This window comes from Falco rusticolus, chromosome 2 (assembly GCF_015220075.1).
Source record: "Falco rusticolus isolate bFalRus1 chromosome 2, bFalRus1.pri, whole genome shotgun sequence".
NCBI lineage: Eukaryota > Metazoa > Chordata > Aves > Falconiformes > Falconidae > Falco > Falco rusticolus.
The window spans coordinates 102,143,769-102,163,026 of NC_051188.1; the positions used below are offsets into that span (position 1 = coordinate 102,143,769).

At 39.2% G+C, this 19,258-nt stretch overlaps 1 protein-coding gene across 1 annotated transcript in view; it reads left to right on the forward strand.

Moving 5' to 3' along the window:
• The window catches only part of ADAMTS5 (ADAM metallopeptidase with thrombospondin type 1 motif 5), a 46,828-nt gene that overhangs the window by 20,313 nt on the left and 7,257 nt on the right, over positions 1 to 19,258 (forward strand). Inside the window, 5 exon segments of the mRNA XM_037377724.1 lie at positions 6,529 to 6,696; positions 12,674 to 12,957; positions 14,162 to 14,345; positions 14,781 to 14,956; positions 15,801 to 15,976. Coding sequence (XP_037233621.1) covers positions 6,529 to 6,696; positions 12,674 to 12,957; positions 14,162 to 14,345; positions 14,781 to 14,956; positions 15,801 to 15,976 — 988 coding nt within the window.

A 19,258-nucleotide genomic window follows, 5' to 3' on the forward strand; every position in this document is an offset into this window, starting at 1 on the left:
GGCTGGTGATTAGACCAAGGAATGTTGAGCCAGGAGCTTCCTGAATCCTGATCCTGTGAGAGCCAGGGACTCAATGAGTAACCTTGGGCAAATCACTTGACCTTCTTTTGTACTCCAGTCATCTCCACTGAAAATTAGGTGAAAGGCATGACCTCACTGAAAAACACATGCTTCATCAGAGCTGAGCTTTTCTGAGAAAACAAATTATGATGCCTGCAGCATTTTTTAGCATGCCGTGTCACTTTGCATGTGTCCTGTGGTCAAATTCAGTGCAAAAGCTGTGCTTTGACATGCTGTTCAGTTCAAGCACTAGAGATCTGTGTATTTCCATAAACAAGGTTATTGAGGTTTTTCTCCAGAAGGGCCACCGCAATTTGTGTTTTAACAAAAACTGGGGTTTTCTTGCTATGCACTAGAGACACTCTATTTTGTTTATTCCTATGCTTGAGACACCAGTGGCAAATAAATGAGAATATTTTTTGCATGCTATTCATTCAGAGGATCTCTGCATATTGTCTGGCAACATATTTTAAGAAAATTCAAAGTATTCAAACTTCTGTTTTTCTTCCCAGCACTCCTGGGAAGAAGATAGCTGCACTTCAGTGTGCTTCACCACACATCCAACATAGCTCTGATGCCCTCCTGATTTACCAGCAGAGCTCTTTGTGTCCTGATATTTAGAGAGGATGTAAGTTTTAGCTGACTTGTCATAATTGCTTTGGAGTATTCTCACCTTCTATTAGGAATATACACCCCATTCCTACAAGGTGTAGGAATTCTTTTGAAGCCATTGCAGGTATTATTTCCTGTTGGCTACAACAAGTGTTGACCTTCAGTTGTTGCTGGAGTAGGGAAGCTTGTGCAGTGCAAGGTCCGCTATCAGGAATGCAGACAGTGCAGGTGAACCGGGATCCGGGGGCTGGTGACTGCTTCGTTTCTTGCTTCACTTCATCTAAACAGACTGAGCTGTGCCAAGATCCCCTTGCAGATGGTATTCCAAAATATACTAGGGTCCAAAGTCTGCAGGTTGCTTTCATGCTGCTTTCAACAGTTTACTGATGTAGTCACACTTCGTCTCACCTCAGGGGGAGAAGGGAGGCTGTGAGGAAGGGCTGTGTTAGGTGGTTGGTCTTTTTGCTGTTTGGGAAGCAACCAGTTTACAAGAAGGCTAGCTCCTCTTCACTTGCATGAGGGTAAACCCTGCTTCCTCGCCATCTGTTTCTTTTACCATTTTGTGCATTCCTACAACATAACTTAACTAAACACCATCCTGCTGGTAAAATTATATTATGTCATTTTCACTCAGTGGGAACTGTCAACACCAGTAAGATGCTTCATTAACTAGAAAACATCAGATGATCTACTAACCCATTCTCAATCAGTCATCATTTTACACAGCTGCTGGGAGCCTTTTTTTTTTTTTTTCTCTTTTTTCAATAGCCTGGTTTGAAGGTCATAGTAGTACAAAATGGTGTTATGCTAAAATTGGCATTGTTTCTAAATGCCTTTTTTGTAAGATTTGTGTTTCTTAAGCCTTTGCTTTTGGCCAGAGCTTTCTCTGGAATTATGCTTACATACAGGATCACTTGAAGAATCACCTGTAACCTTTTCACTTTTGTTCTTATGAAAGGAAACGCCCCACAAGTAAATGCCAGAAACCACCCTAATATCCTGAGCAATATGTGATAATGCCAGCATGTTCGCGCATGCAAGGGGTGGTGATGGGAAGACCTCTTGAGTAGGAGGGGGAGTGTCCCTTCTTCAGTTTGGATGCAAAAGGATGAAGGGCACAGGCCTACAAGTATTTTGTTGTTCTCACTTCTCTGCTAAAAAGAGCATACCTTAGCAAGGCAGTATTTAGAGATTACAGATTGCAGTGACATCTTGAATATTGATTATTTTTAATGAAATGCAAACAGTTTTAAGAGTCACTGGAAGTTTGTCATATGCTGTAATCTGTTTTAAGTCTGGTCAGAATATCTTAAAAGGCAAAGTTAGGATGGAGCGAGCTTTAGGTTGTGATGAATTTTAGTTCCATAAAACTTTGAAAGTTGCATTCACAGTGTTTGTAAGCATGCATACAAAGTTAACTGGCAAATTGGTATGAACAGCTAGAATCCATACACCTAATGCTATAAACAGCTACTATCCTCACTATCACTGGTGGCTGATTTAGAAGCTGAAATACTGACAATGAGAATTACATATTTTGGCAATTACTTGCTACTTACTGCTTCTTTCCTTGTCACGATTTTTAAATATTATTTTTGAAAAATTTAAAAGTAACGAGAGATTCACAAATACTTTGGGAAGCCTCTCCTCAAAAAGCTGAAATCTGCCAAGTGACTTAGTTCTTGTCATGCATTAGAACAATACCCTGATTTAATATGACAAAGTAGACACGGTTAATGCGGTATATCCTCAGTTCACCCCATTTATCACTGTAAAGTATAGAAGTTATGCTGCAGTCTAATTAAAGGTGAAACCGGTAGCTTGACACTTACCAGAAGATGACCCTATTGCAGTTCCCTGCGCTTTTGCCAAAGTACTTGGGATGAAATGTTCTGTGCTGAATAGTCACCTGAGAAGCATTTCATTTTATTTATTTACTCAGAACTTCTCCACAGAGACTGTCCAGCCACTTCTGAGAGGGAGACTAATTTGCAGTCATTTTATGGAAAAATTTTCAGTCCCTATGCTCAGAGTGAAGAGCTTGAAATTTGGCTGCAAGCTTTATCATATCTGAAGGATTTTTTTTTTTTTGTCTGTATGAAAGAGGAAAAAAAGGGAAGAACAACAACTTCAGTCCACAGTTCAACGATAACATTCTCTGCAGAGTCAGAGCATCTTTCAGTATAGAGAGGGAAGGAAACTACATCATCTTTAGCTAGGGAAGCCAGGAGCAAGCTGAAGCACAATATACTTGTAGGCCTTCTCCAGGGGCATTCATATTGTCTGACTGTAGGATTTCCATAGTTTGATGTGGTGTGACCACATTGCTCTGATAGGAGGTAGTCTAAGCTGGAGTTGCTTACAGACTGCACTGCAGGAGGAGCTGGGGCTGAAAAATGCACGTAGGAAAGACAGAGGGGTCTTTCCAAAGCCAGGGCTGATGAGGTTGATGCAAGAAAGGAATTCATATAGAGAGCAAAGTTGTATCTTAAATGGGTAGAGTGTTGCAGAGTGGTGTCAGAGGGTGTTAAGAAATTTGAATTCTGCCCTACAAGACTGAGTCCTTCATATCACAGAGTTCTGGTTGTCCTGAATGGTGCTATAAAATGTTAAGCACTATGAAAAATTCTCAGTTTGCTGGTTTGTACCCAACTATTATTCATACCCTACACTGAACATGCATTATGTTGTGCCATGTGACATTAGTCTGCTGAATGTTTTAGAAAATTCTCCAGCTTTTGTTATTCTCCCAGAGCTGTTTAGTACCAAGTCCAATGACTTAGGAATGAACTCCTTTTCCACTGACAGAACCTCATTACTTTATTCCACAAGCATGCAGCAGTGAAGTAATTTCTACAACTATGAACAGTCTTGGGACATTAAATACAAAAGCATTCCTCCTGCAACCTTTAAGCATGCAAGTTGTCTCAGAGAAGATTGCTATAGCGAGGCTTAGGTCTAACCAGCATGGTATTTTCTTGCTTGCTGGGCTAATTTTTTGCAAGTATTTCTGTTTAATTGATATTATATGTATATCATATACATATGTATATGAATATTCAGGTGCATGGATTCAAGTAAATAGAAGAAACTGGCTGAAGCTCCTGAACAGCTTTGCAAAGCAGAGTGTGTGTCATTCTGATGTAAAGGGGGAGCTGTGCCACATGGTGAGTGTCCATCAACAAAAGCTAGGGGATAGGCCTGAAGCCCTCTCTAGTAAATGTTTGCTTAAGTTAGCAGAGCACTGGTTAACATGCTACAAGGAGTTATTCAATGTCAGCAGAAAATGGTTCTAGTTATATTACTGCTAGGCATGTGTTGAAGTTCATTAACCTGTCAGCTCTGCTTGTAGTTCTCAGACATGGGGTGTGACCTGGTGCCATTCAGTGCATTAGCATGAATGCAAGCTTAGTGATAACACTGTACAGAACAGCAGCCAAAAATAACATAATCTGCATTTCCTGAAGAGACGCTCGTTGTCAGTATCTAGGATTTTGGCAAAATCAGAGGTAGTCCTCATTGGCACAGTAGTTGCTGAATCCTTGAATGCTCAGCTTGTGATGCTTCCACAGAATTTGTTCAGTGGGCTAGAAGTGGTATGCTGATTATTTGGTTACTCTGTCAGAGAAATGCATCTGAAATAATAATCTTACTAGTGAATTATTTTGCTCAACACCAGCATTTGGCTTTAAAAATACAGACATTGTCATCTCTTCAGAGCAAGTATTTATATAGTGCTATATCAGATTGAAATGTGACATATACCTACTGATATTCAGCCACGTCTCAGCACGAAATAAAAGTAGTATTATCTGGCCCATATATAACAAGTATTGTCAAAGAAAAGTGATTTTACCTATCAGAAAAGAAAAGCCCAAATTTTGCATATAAAACACACCAGTAATTAGACATGCCTTCTGTATGAAAGTTTGATTATGTTTTTTGCAGCAATGTACTTGTGATGCAATTGCAATAGCAATTAGCAACAGTAGTAACAGGCAAAGTAGTATTAGCTGTCCTAAGTGTTAACCCAGGTTCCTTGAAAAAATTCTCGCTAGCATTTGAAATACTACAGGTCCTTTTATTTAAATAGTGGCTGTATTTGAATGATGTTGATAAATGTGTGCCCATCAGGGGAAGAAAGAAAAAAAAGAGAAAAGCCCTCTTCGTTCTCCTTCCCGCCTCCCTTCCAGTGAGGATTCAGTAGCTGCAGAAGACAGACTGGCTGTTCTCAGCCATCACTGTTACAACTGGAAGTGACAGACCAAAGTCCTCTTGTCACTTTTCCTGTAGCTCCACCCTTGGCTCAGGAACCCAGCATTTGAGCAAGGCTGCCAGATGCTACCTCGGCTTCTCTCACAAGACAGAAACCCTGATTTCTAATCTTCGGCAGCCTTAACACATAGTTCTGGTCAGATAGCAGCTTTCCTAATCTCAGATACAGCTTGCCAGTGAGTGCTGCCTCCATCTCGTTCCTCTTGGCTTCTCCCCCAGAGCAGATGAAAACAGCGTAACAACAAGTTTATATAAGGCAAATAGGTAAAATTTCCTGATTTTCTTCTTTTCCAGCCTGTATGGTAGGTATTACTGTTGTTATTACTATTGTCAAGCCTATTCCTATGGATATCTTATCAGTCCCTACCTGTGTCACCTTACAGCCAATCTACAGCAGTTACACCAAAACTTGAAGCTGATGGCACACAGCAGGCTTTTAGTTATTACAGAATAATACAATGTGTCTCTTCAGCTGCTATTTGAGACCATCAAGTTAATTTCTTCTGTGGCAGCTTTGATGGGTAGGTAGTCTTTGTCTTTATCATTAAAGCACTCTTGGTCCAGCCCTGGGTCTCAGATGAATCATCTTCTGGCCTAGGTTGAAGACCTGAGTGTTAAGTTCAGCCTTGAACTCCCTGCAGCTGCTGTTCACATTCAGTCTTCTACCTCTTGGATAGTAAATCGGCTGTGAAATAATCCAGTGTGGGCATAGAAATTAAAAATTAATCCTAATGTTTACAGAGGGAACAAAGCGTGTGGCCTGCAATCTATTATTGTTGCCCAGAGACAAGAGATGGGGATCACTGATCTACAGAAGAGGTTGCTGTCACACTTTCAAGAACTTACATAGCACTGGACTGAACTCCCCCGGACTTTAAGGATTTTTGCAGGTTCCATTATGTGCTGCTTTGTGTGCACATTCTTTTGTGTTCTGGAGTATAAATTTCCAATAGCATATACATTTAAAAATAAAAAGCAGCAAAACTAAAACACTAACCAAAACAACACTAAAAAGAACCCTTCCACAAGACAAGACTTAAGTGGAAGAGACTATTTGAAATCATTATTCAGATTGTTTGATGTATTCTACAGGGTACTTGCACTTCAGTGAGGAGGGCGCTTTAAGAATTTGCATACAGTTTGTTTAGTTGCTCCATAAATACTAGCATTTTTGTCCATTTAGGAAGATATTGTAGCACTTTTCTAAACAGTTGCAGAACATCTTTACAGAGTGAAGTATCTGGCTTTCTTGCTGAAGATGATTTGGTGAAACAGTAAGAACTAAATTTTTGACTGATATAAATTAGTAAAGTTCACTTTAGTCTTCATCAGGTTTCAGTTAGCACAGCTCAATGACGTGTCAGCTGATGGCATTACTGCCTTGCTATATGTAATGGCGTAAACTGTCACAGTTTTTCTGTCTTCAAGGAGAGATACCTTGTTTCAAGTGGCCTGCTTTGGGCTACTGTTCAGAATTTGAGAACAAATTATGCAATTCATTTTACCTTGACTGTGAGCTCCAGCTGGTAAACTCTGTTATGGATAGCCAGGTCATTTTATTTATTTATTTCATTTATATAGGGCATTTGCTTGGGCTTTCTCATGATGACTCCAAATTCTGTGAGGAGAACTTCGGCTCCATGGAAGATAAGCGCCTGATGTCCTCCATTCTGACTAGCATTGATGCTTCAAAACCCTGGTCCAAATGCACTTCAGCAACTATAACAGAATTTTTCGATGATGGACATGGTATGTATTATCACACCTTGTGTCAGCTACATGTTAATTTTTACTGCGTTCTGTTTTTTTAATAAGAACATTCCGTACCAGCTTCTTCATCTTCAGGTCTATCTTGGAAGTGCTTGCAAAACCAGGCAAAGTTCTGAAAGGCTGGCAGAGTCTCACCCTCCCTTTGCATGAAAGAAAAGAAAGAGTTGATGGAGTGTGTGTTGGCAATAATTTGGTTGGAACATGGAGAGGTTTTTTCAAAAGCATGGAATTAGTCTTGTCTTCCCAAATGCCATAGGTAATAGCTCAGAGAGTACTTCAAACAGAGGACACAAGGAAATGGCTTTTTCCTCACAGAAATTAAAATGGTTGATAATGCTCTACTTAGTGTTAGACTACAGCTAGCAGAGTGTATGTGTTCTTACTATTAATGACATTTCTTTTACTTATAATGCCATTATATTTATGACATTTCTAATACCATTGTATTTATTATGTTTATGTAGAGGGTCTGTAAGCAAAAATTAAGACTCCTCTGCTGTACATGATAAAAGATTACTTCTGCGCCAGGAGCTTACCTTCTATGTCGTGTAACTAATATTTGTTAAATATGTCATTTACCCTTTGGAGGATAAGTGCAAGACTTTCATTTTCCAAAAGTGGTAATAAAAAAGCATAGTCTTCCCTCTGTAATGAATTTTAAAGTCTTCATTGTGCTCCCAAAGCAACTGCAGTTCTTAAACAAACTGTTCAAATTCCAAAATGCTGAGATAAAAATGACATAATTGAGTGAATGGATCAAGTTGTTATGGTAACCAAAATGCTTATGGATAAAAAGTATGGTATGTCTGCTGAATGTAAAGGCTTTTCTGCTTTTAAATATTTTGTTGGCTAATTTCAGTGCTCTCCGAGATACTTTCTCCTGTTTTCCTCTGTTGAAGAATGACTTCATTTTTTCTCTCAATTTTACTGGATCCATTAATCTGTACTGCCCTGTTTTGTGGCCCATATTGCTCTGGCATTGACTTAATATTACAAGTTAGTTTCCAGATATGAAGAGAGCTTTACTTTTTGAGTTTAGTTACTGAGGTACAGTACAGTTCACTGGGGCAAAAATAAAAAAGGGACCTCCCTCGCCATCCATGAATGTCTTCTTGAAGAGTGCAAGGAACTCTGAACTATCTTTTCTCTTCTGTTCCTTTCCTGCTGCAGGCAAGTAGAAACGTTGTTCTCATTTTTTCCCTTTTTTGTGACCTGACTTCTTCTCTTTACTATGTATCCAGCTAGCTACTTTCTCCAACAATATAGAAAGAAAAGAGCGTTTCTCCCACCCACCTAACCTTTGGCTTGTTTGTACCTGGAGGGATGCTTGAAATTTGGACCCTTATCCATGAGCTGGACCCAGTCTCAATGTGGAAGTAAGGGAAGGCTGTAACAATTAGTCTTACAGGTCTAAGAATATAATTCTGCCAGGTTTTTTTCCAGTAAAATTAGGTAGGAGCTTCCCATCCTTCAGAGCTGCATTATGGTCTCCTTGTTAGTCATGAGTGCTGACTTCGTGTACAAGAAGTTTGGCAGTCCTCAGCTGCTGACACTCTTCAGAAAATCATGTGTTCTTTACTGCATGTAGAGGGCTTAGGATCTGCCAGTCTGTTAATGGATGAGTTAGGGTACATTGCCCTTTCTAATACTCATCAGTAGTTATCACTCAAGCGTGTAGTCTCAAACAGTTATCGATATGGTGAAATAATTCATAGAAAATTTTAACCTCTCATCATAGAGTTCCATAGTCCTCAGGGAATTAATTTTCTTACTGCTGCTATTGGTGTGATTTCAAATATACAGTGTTGAAGGAATCTTTTCTTGATAGATCAGGCCTTCAGAGACCTTTTCTAAGTAACAGTCTTTCTTTTCTGTTAGAGTTTATAATTTTTCAGTTATTTATTTTAAATCAAAAATTTGTCTTAGAATACAAACAGTATCTATGAAGTAAAAATAGAAGTCAATGATTTAAATTGCAGTTTCTTCAAATTATTGTGTTGAAAGGAGATGTGTTATTTTAGGAAGGGAACTTCTGGTTTTATTTTCTTCTTCCAGCCAGTGGATGAATCCATAGCTCCATAATTCCCGTTTGTAATGTACACTGAGTGTACCAGAACCACAGGATCCTAGCAAAGCATGCTGATGCCGCCTTTCACACTGCTTTGGGCTGATAATAAACCAGTTCAAATGTGCCATATTTCTGTCTTTCCTTCAGAATAAGCATATGTCTGCTTTTTGGGTTGCTCATTTTTTTGCTTAGCTGGGGCAGGTGTACTGTCATACCATTGCAGTCTTTTCCCTCCCTTCTGTTTTCAAGAAGGAGCTCTCCTGCAGTCTTCCCATAGAAAGAAGAAAATCCTCTCCCTCTCAAGTGCTGCTAGGCAGAGGGGAAAAAACATAACCATTCAGGTGTAATTTTGAGCAGTGTTGCAGGCTTAATGTAGGTAAGAAAGGCACAAAATAGCAGTTGCAACAAAAGAATACAGATATTCACACACCAGACTTTCTTTTAGGATCTTTGTGATTGAATTTTGCATAGTCACAGGAAGCTTAAGTGGGAAACCCTGAACAAGAGGAGACTCTTCCATTCTCTGGTAGGCCACGTAAGCAGTTTGCACTGGGCTTTTGGCGTGAATAGGCATAAGGTTATAAATTGTGCTTTGTGACAAATAGGGCATGGCAGCACTGGTGTAAGGAAATAAAAGTGTTTCATCTTCTGCTTCTTATGGGTAAGCATAGTGAAATGTGAAGTCCAGAAGTTTGGATCTGTGAGCAATAGTCCATTACATAAGAACAGACAGTGTCTTATCAAAGCTTTAAGTAAGTTTCCCATATAGATTTGGATATTCATCCCATAGTGCTGTAACAGAAAACACTACAGTCTTGACTCTCTTAATTCTTTAACATCACTTTTTCAAGTGCTGATGTTCCTACTTTCTGAGTTTGGAAAGCGATGTTGGGGAGTGGACTTGCTATATAAAATGTGGGTATTTACTATGTAGGTAGCTACTGCTAAACTGGCTAGTTAAGTTCCCATCATAGTGCAGAGGGTTCTAATCAGTGGCATCAGTGGTTTGACTGACCTCATCAGTTCCATTAGTGGTGCTGAATTGCAGCATAAACTCATTTGCCTGAGTAGTGAAACATCTGACAGCTGACTGAATTGCAGATACCAGCATCACATGCAGTTAAAGTCAGCTGAATAAATCCCAGTATAAATGTCCCATCCAAGGTCAACCAGGAGGTCTGGGGAAGATCAAGGTGCTGATTCCCTGAGGCTCACTCTGAGAACTATAAACATCATTGTCATGATATCACTATTGGGTTTACACTCATGAGATAAGCCCAGATGGCAGTTTGACATTTAGGAAGAAAAGGCTCAGTTAGTGCCCAGAAGACAGCGACATCTATTTTCATCTGCTTTTAGCCAGCCCTCTCCTAAGGTACTAATTGCCTTTATTGTCATGCCAACCACTAACTAGGCTGTGGTATGATTGCTTGCGATTTATTGTGTTTAGTCAGAACTCAGTGCTCTGTGCAACCTGAAACAAGGACTATTTCTGGTTTAATTAACGTATATCCTGGTAAACTGCTTCCAGCACAGATTTATTCTGCCTATTTTTTTCCACATATATTACACATAACGTTGAGGAGATAATGAGATGGCTTAATTAATACTGTCATCAGCCAACAATGTTGCTGTGTCCCAGGGCACACAGATGTTCTTTGGTACACAGGACAAAAAATGGGGTTAGCAGTATAGGTGTACTCTGTATGTTGCAATATAACGTAGTGGACTGAAGCCCTCTCTGCCTTCTCAACTAGGGGGCCCAGGGCAAACCGTTCTCCGACTTCGTAACTCTGTCTTTTGTTACCATGACAAGTAGGAGGTTGGACCAGCTGGCGGTAGAAACACCTGCACTTCATTGCAACCTGTCTAAACATAGACACTGCCACTATTTTTCCTGTGGGGAATCCTTAGGGGCCTTTGCTATCTTCAGTTTTGAATTTATCATGTGAGATCAGCTGGAACACCTGGCTTTATAGAAATTATACATGTTTCCTCAGAGCAGTATCAGTTAAGGAGAAGTTTGAATCTCATTCCCCTGTGTTCTGGAGGGGGGAAAATGCTGTATTTGCTAAGTAAGCTTGTGAAACTTTGTTACATCTGAAAGGCATTCAAATGGGTTAAGTAGAATGACTGACAGATCAAGTATATGCAAATATTTCAGTCACAGTAGATCTCAGTGATGGGCAGCAGTGTCTGTCATGGTGAAATTAAGTGTTATTAAGATGTTTTAAAATACTGAATAATAGTTCCACTTGGGAATTCAATAGACTGCAGTATATATACAACAGTAGTGTCTACTACTGAATGTTGACGTGCTAGTGCCTTCCTACCGCTGCCCTAACACTGTACTAGCTTCCTCCCTAATCACAAGGTGTATGAAGTAGGGCTTCTGCTGTTACTTCTACAAAGTATATTTTTCACAGCAACTTTTGCCAATTATGCGCTTTTCAGAAACTCCAGGAAAAAAAAATCTGTGGTTCCTCACTGTGTCTCTAATATTTTACACTACAACAGGCCTTGAAAGCCTCAATACTTTTAATTATCTTTATCTCAGGGCACTCAGCTCCTCAGTAGCATTGGCACACCTTGTCTGCATTAAAAAAGTCAGGGTAATTCAGATTAAAGATAAGGCTGGGGTGAATCAGGGTCAGCAAAGGACAAATGGAACAGTTTTAACAAGACAGGGTTTTTTGGTAGTAAGTGATGATGCAGAAATAATTTTTGGCTGATTTGGCTAAATGGCCTTAGTCATTAGAGGAAAAAAATAATTGCAGTAAGTGTGTGTTCTGGAGGGAAAAACCAAGCCATTGAGAGATGGCGTCTTTGGTTTGTTTAAATTCACTGCCATAGCTTGAAATTCTCTTCCATTTTGTGTAAATAGTGAGGTGTTTATAGATAACCTTTTTTTTCACACGTGATCCAACTGAAGAATACTAGTGTAGTTTCCAAAGTGAGGTAAATTGTGGTAAATTATTTTGGCCAAGGATAAGTGAAGCTTGCCCAGACCACATACCCCTTTCATGAAGTGTAAAAGAGTTTATACTGAATAAATAGTTCTGCATGTCAACCAGTGAGGTTTTCAATAGTAAAAAAAATATATCAGTAGATCCTCTAGAATGTAAATGTGAATTCTCATTGTTTAGAGTGGGCCAGACAAATGTTGACCTCTGCCATATATCTGAAAACACAGATACAGTTCTTTGTTTATGCTATTTTTCTCTTTTCTTTCCGTTATTCATGTGGTTTTGTATAAAACAGATAGCCCTCTTCAAACTAATTCCAGAAGCAGCCAGGTATCATTCCTTACAAGGAAAGCCCAGTCCAGATTTACCACCAACATCAGTTTTGATATGCAGCTTGTATTTTTCTTTTGATCTGCTGGGGGTTTTTTCTTGGTTGTTTTTTTTTTTTTTTAAGTGCCTCACTGGCTACCGATCTGCTGATTGTGATTTTTCTGGCATCCCTTTAGAAGCTTTACTGTTTCTGACATTGTCTCAAAATTCAAATGAAAATTTTGCTTACTTTGCCATGAGTCTTAGTCATTCCTTAAATCACAAATTGATGAGTAGAGTGGAATGTGTTCAGAGACGATTCAAATAAAGGAAACCAGGATGAAAGGCCACAGGGACCTGAGTAAAACTCCTTTACACCCTCAAATTGGAAATAGGCAGCTTGGCACTGAGTATGCTGCTGGGTGAGAATGCAGTCGCAATGGTATGACCTTGTGCAAAACCTGAAGACACCTCAGAGAGCCTTTCCATTCACATCAGCATCCTTTGAATGAGGTTTGCTGTCATTATCGGTCTGCCTAACTTGAATGACAGATTTGCAGCACTGCAGAGAAAACTAGGAAATGAGTAATAATAGGTCGGTTTGCTCTTTTAGGTAACTGTTTGCTGGACCAACCAAGAAAGCACATCCTGGGTCCTGAGGAGCTTCCCGGCCAAACCTACGATGCCATTCGTCAGTGCAAACTGGCGTTTGGACCCGAATATACAGTGTGCCCCGGTATGGATGTGTGCTCTCGCCTCTGGTGTGCAGTTGTGCGCCAAGGTCAGATGGTTTGTCTGACTAAGAAGCTGCCTGCTGTGGAGGGAACACCATGTGGAAAAGGGAGGATCTGCCTCCAGGGAAAATGTGTTGACAAAACCAAGAAGAAATACTACTCAGTAAGTTACCAGCTGTGACCCTAGGGAATGTTAGAAGGCATGATCCTCAAAGGCGTTGATTTTTGTGGGAGTGAAAGGGACTTTATGGAAGTCAAATTGAAAGCTGTCTTATTTTTTAGCATGTAATTGGACTGATAGTGGTAAGGGATATAGGAAAAGTGCTGCTGAGTTTCAGGAAACATAATTTCTTCTCAAAGTGTGAAAGCCTTCATTCGTGGAAAATTGGGAGCATCCCTTCAGAGTGGAAGGTTTGTCCATTCAGTAAGTCAGGTCTCAGGCAAATGGAAATTGTCAGGGGCCTATTCTTAGCTTCCTGACTTCTTGGCAATGGACTGCAAGATAAATTAAATCTGTAAATTTAATTTACAGCCCTCACCTGAAAGGCTCCAGGGCCCTAACTGTAGTGAAGAGAAAGGTGGATGAAGTTCATCCAGAAGACAATTTCTGGATCGGAAGAGTTTGTACCTCCAATGACAAAGTCCCCTCTGTCAACTTTATACATCTGAAGAGTCCCCCAGGCTCATGAGAGCTGTCAGCTGCAGAGCTCAGATACTTCTAAATCTACTGGGTAGACAGTAGCCCACAGAAGACATGCAGAGCTTACCATGAGAGTCATTCAGATCAAGTTACAGCCCTTACAACACCCTTTTTTATGGAATTATATACTTTTACGTGCTGTTGCAGTACTCTTTCTAGGTAGCCAATTGAGCAGAGTTGCAAACTGTATCTGACAACTCCATCTCTTGCCAGTAATTCAAAGCAATACCTACCCATCACAATAATTATATTTAATTAATCATAGGTTACTCTTATGAACGTATTCTGGGAGCCAAATCCCCTGGAGCTAGTTTAAGGGGCCCTGTTGGTAGGAATAGTAAAAAATAAGAGCACAGCACATGAGACTATGGACAGTGTTTCTGGTGCATGGGTGTCTGCTATGAAACAGGCTGAAGGTGGCTGTGCAGAGCAAGGTCTGGTACTGACTTGTTTCATGCACGGTGCCAAATGAGGTGTATCAATGTGCAGGTAAAAGACAGAAATGAACTCTGCTGGGAGAAAGAAGGCTCCTAAGACTGTTACCCCTCATTAAAATGACCAAGGAGTCACCTTCAATCGAGGAAAACATTAGCAGTGTCTTTGAGATGTAGCACCTTTGTTCATACTTGGATAATGTCCTTACCTCCCACTGTTCCATATATTGCAGGCTTCAAGCCACGGTAACTGGGGGTCCTGGGGACCTTGGGGACAGTGCTCCCGTACTTGTGGCGGAGGAGTTCAGTTTGCTTATCGTCACTGCAATAACCCAGCTCCTAGAAACAACGGCCGGTACTGCACCGGCAAGAGGGCCATCTACCGCTCCTGCAATGTCGCACCCTGCCCGGCAAATGGTGAGTGCCTTCGTGCTCCAGTCTCTAAGTTCATAGATAGTAAATATTTAATATCTACTGTGAAAGGAAACAACAAAGGTCCGTTGTCATTTCTCCAAACTGTATTTACCAAGGCAAGACATTCGTCATTAATACAGTACTGTAATTCTTCCCCCATTCCCACCCTGACACCATACAGAAAGGACACTTGAATGAAAAGAAGTTTCAGTCATGGAAAATGAACCGTAATGCAAACTGTAGTCCTTTAGTGCTTATTATGTCATGGGAAGCTTTCCAAGCTAAAACAGTTGAAGCATTTGAAGGCCAGTTCCAAGTAAAGAGGTGAAGTGACGTAACTTAAAAATTACGTAAAAAATAAGTGGGAATAATAGATGGGCGTAATGATATTTGCAGCATGATCTGAAATAGTCACTAATGATGTGAATAATTCTACAGCTAAATCTTTTCGACAAGAGCAGTGTGAAGCAAGGAATGGCTATCAGTCTGACGCAAAGGGTGTCAAGACGTTTGTTGAATGGGTCCCCAAGTATGCTGGAGTACTTCCCGGGGATGTTTGCAAGCTCACCTGCCGAGCCAAAGGAACTGGCTATTATGTGGTATTTTCTCAGAAGGTAATGGCATCTCCAATCATGATTTCATACTCCAGTTTAGAAATGTCTTGTGTCTTAGAAATCGTTCCTTACAAAACGGAAAAGAAGTTAGTCATATGATTCAAAGATTTAACTGTGTGGTTAGATTTAATGGCTTGACCCACTCGTTATACATTAGGACTAGAACTGGCCTCTAAAATGAGGTAAGTTTCTCCACATCTCAGTATGTGGATCCATGAAAAATATGGGCCTCTTAGTGCGTTCTGCACTAGTTTGCTTTCAGTTGTGGAGAAAGGAGTTTCTGCCTGGAGAGTCATCTGTCATTCTGGGGTTTTCTGGAGGAAAAAAAGAATACTATAAGTAAGAGAGTAAGTTTTACCCTGATTTATGTTGAGGGAGTTCAGAATAACTCTTATGGAGCCAATTACTGCAGAATAATTAGCCAATTAGTATAGATGTGACTTGTAGTCAGTTTATTATATCAGATGCAATTTGAACTGAAATGTCTTCCATGCTTATGCTTGCAATTTTCTGCCTCTAAATGCTACAAAGGTAACATTTAGGTGTAGATAGCTCAAATGCAAGGCTATCTACAAGTACTGTTTTTAATAAAGTTGTTAGATCATTATTAAAGCCAGGGTCATTTTAGTGTGTTTCAGTGGAATTATCTGTCATTGCTTTCAGCCTTTTGCTAAATTTCATCGTTTTGTGCTGGGAATGTTAGAGAAACTCAAGTCTGGCCTGTCAGGATAGGCGCTCTGTTCTGAATAGGTGATGTAAATAAGTAAATGGGGTTTGCCAGTCAGATCGACAAAAGCAAATCTTTTCCCTGGTACTTTTAACTAATGGTCATTTGATTGCCTAGGTAACTGACGGTACTGAATGTCGACCATATAGTAATTCAGTCTGTGTCCGGGGAAAATGCATCCGAACTGGTTGTGATGGCATCATTGGTTCAAAGCTCCAGTATGACAAATGTGGTGTGTGTGGAGGAGACAATTCCAGCTGCACAAAAGTCATGGGAACCTTTACCAAAAAGAGGTATTGATCTTGAGTATTAGTAAATGTATGTTGTTGTACAGATAGTAACTGCTATGTGCTTGCTTTCTTTCTGTCTCTAAATGCAATTTACTTTCATATGAAGATTGAGCAAAAAAGTACATTACCTGTGCTTCATTGCATTTTCCAGATGTTTACATCTGTCCTTTTAATGACCCTGAAACTGGCAAATAATCAACTGGCAAACACTGTGCCCAGTTCATTTCTGACATAAAGTGCCAGTAATACAGGTGAACACCCCATTAATGGGAAGTCTGCCTACAGTAAGGCACAGCATCACGTGCTCCTTGCTAATCTTGCTGTGTCAGATGGCTTATGGTTACGAGAGGAAAGGGAAGAGAGGAGTGAATCAGAAAGTTGTTGGGTTCAGATTAATGTGGGTATATCTGAAACTCTGCGTTTCCCAGATGATGCTGTGTTAGCAAGTTATGTGCTGAGAATGTGTTTCATCTCATCTAACTTTGAATAGCAGTGAGGACATCCCACCTGATGTAGTGATACGTATTCCTTGTGTAGTTAGTGGAGATAAGCAGACAGCAGCTGTGAAAGCCTTCCTTAATAGCTGAGAAGGATTATACCCAAAAAATACTTTTTCACACTGCTGAGTGTATGTGGAGCTTAGATGACTAGATGAGATGTCAGAAGTAAATGTAGGTTTAAGCATGGCATTTGCTATGTCCCTTCATGTCCATTGGTAAAATATCAATCTCCAGATAGATATTTTTTTTTTTATATATTGAAAATATTTATAGCAGTTATCCCTTTTTCTGTCAGAATTCAGCTTTTAACTATAATAAAACTTAATACAAGTAAAATAAAAAGAAACACCTCCATGGTTTTCCCTGACCACATTGCGGGCAGCATTAAGCTTTGTACTGAGATACCAATTTCAAGTAAGTCTGCCTTCTGTCTGCACTCCGGTTTCCCTCCCTCTTCAAGTCTTTAAGATTCATAGAAAAATGAGGATTTTTAAATATCATTTATATAGTTTCCAAGGTCTCAAAGGACTGCTGTACTGATCTACTCTTAGAAACTTTCAGTTGACAATTTCTACTCAGTATCTGTAACTGCATTAGTGTATCATCTTTAAAAATGTACATAAACTTGGTTTTCTTTTATATCTTGCATTTTTTTACATAGGATATTGAAAGCTATCAAAAGTTGAAATCTGACTTCTGAAATGACCTTTTATTTCTATACATTTCAAAACACTGATTAGTTGTGGTCAAAAATGGCTTTGAGAGTGAATTTATTCTAAAAATAAGCATAACTGATTTTCTTCCTGGTAAACCAATGATTACTCACCTAAGGGTGCCAAAACACCTCTGCCAAAAAGAATGACTTTCCATCCGAATTAGTAATTATATAAACCAAATCTTTTCCAGTTTGTCAATACTGAAATGTCTAGGATGTGTAAATGAAGAAAGTGTGAGATATATTTCATGTGGTTCAGTATTGATCCTCGTGCTGGAATCCAAGCTCCAGCAAAAATCTTAAAGGGTCTCCATCAATTTCAGTGAGGCCAGATTTGTAGCATAGGTATATTTGGAAATGGAGATTTTCTATTATAATTATTTCGATGAGGTTACCATCTTACTCCTCAAATCACACCTTTAACTGAAATGAGACTGGTTGGAGAGTAAAATACTAATTCAACCTCAATGCATTCAGAAAGTTGCCTCATTTAGAAAGTAATAGTCAACCTGTAAGTAACAAGTATGTTCTAACATGATTTTGATTGAATTTTGGAGTGACAAGGATTCTTTTTTTACTAGAAATACTGTTTGAGACAGTTCCCTTAGCCTGTGAGTAATTGACTTTAAAATAAACCTGTCATTAAAATAGTGGAATAGTAATTGTCTGTAAACTGTTTTTACATATGAAAGGGCAGTGGCTACAGTAAAATTATCTTTTCTCCACTGAAAATTAGCAGCTCCTGCATTGATGTCCATTATAAACCAAACTGTAGCAATCTGTACATTAAATATACAGGAAAACTATTAAATGTACAAGGAGAAACTAATAATTCCCATTGCAGAAAATTGCAGTAACTTTTGTTTGTACTTCTTACTTTTAAAGCAGTCAAAACATAATCTTCTGGAAAACTTGTGTCCTAAGAACTTTCATCACAAGGCAGTAATGCCAAATTGTCAGAAAATTGGAAAGAGGAGAATTAGGGCTGCCGTGCTTCTTTGTGCACATGGAGTGTTACAGTTCTTTGTGTAAATGACTTAAATGTTCCAGCATTGCTTTTCGTTTTTGAACAAATGATTTTGTAACTTTAATAACATATTTTAACAGAATTATTTTGGCAACTGTTATGTAAAAAGATTTGTGCAGTGCTGTAGAGCAGAGTTGCCCCCCAGCCTGTTTTTCACACCATATTCCTTCAGCTTTTTGGAGATGCTACACCAATAGAGTTTCAGTTGTCCCGTAATTGGAAATAGCAGCAGAATAGACCAGACGTTTAATCTGTCGTTTGTGTGGTCTCTACTTGTGCAGTCAAAAACTCTCAGAAATTAGCAGTCTGTCCTTTAAACAGTCCCAAAAGAGACCCCTTCACTTTTATATATTTTTAGTATATTTTCTCATTCTTTTTTTCCTAGAAGTTTCAGCGCTAAACTTTTCAGATATGAGATATTTGCAAAATGGTTTTGTCACAGATTTAGAAATGAAAATCAGGTCTCCAAAGTCCAGCTGGTAGCTTATAGCTCTGTATAGGCTTTAGATTTTTTCTATGTATCAGTAAAGTTAAACTAAATAACATACTTGAGATAGTGCTAAGTTCCAGCAGACTTGCAGGTTTTGAATGCTTGTCACTTTTGGTGGAAAAGTTAAATAACTTTTTCAAAATCTGAATTAAGATATTTAGTAAGTAGCAATGGAGAGGACTCTGTGATGGTACAAATTAAACATTTGGGTGCACCCCATATTAGACACTTGAAAATTAATCTTTGGCTTTGTGAATTTCAAAGTAAACAATTTTTTTCTCAGTGATCAAGATTATTTTCAAATGTTCCCAAGGTACCTCTGCCCAGCTGTTCCTCTGCTCTTGCTTTCCTTAATCATCATTATAGCAAAACCAGCAAGAAACAGCTGTAACCAATGCATATCTCATTATCTTTTCCTTGGCAGGCAAAGCGTGCATCGTATTTCATATCTCCCACCCTTTGCTGAAATATATAGCTATCTGTTATTTTTCATTCCTCTTGTATCTGACTCACATAAAATTGTTACTAAAGCTAAAGATTAAGCAACTTGAAA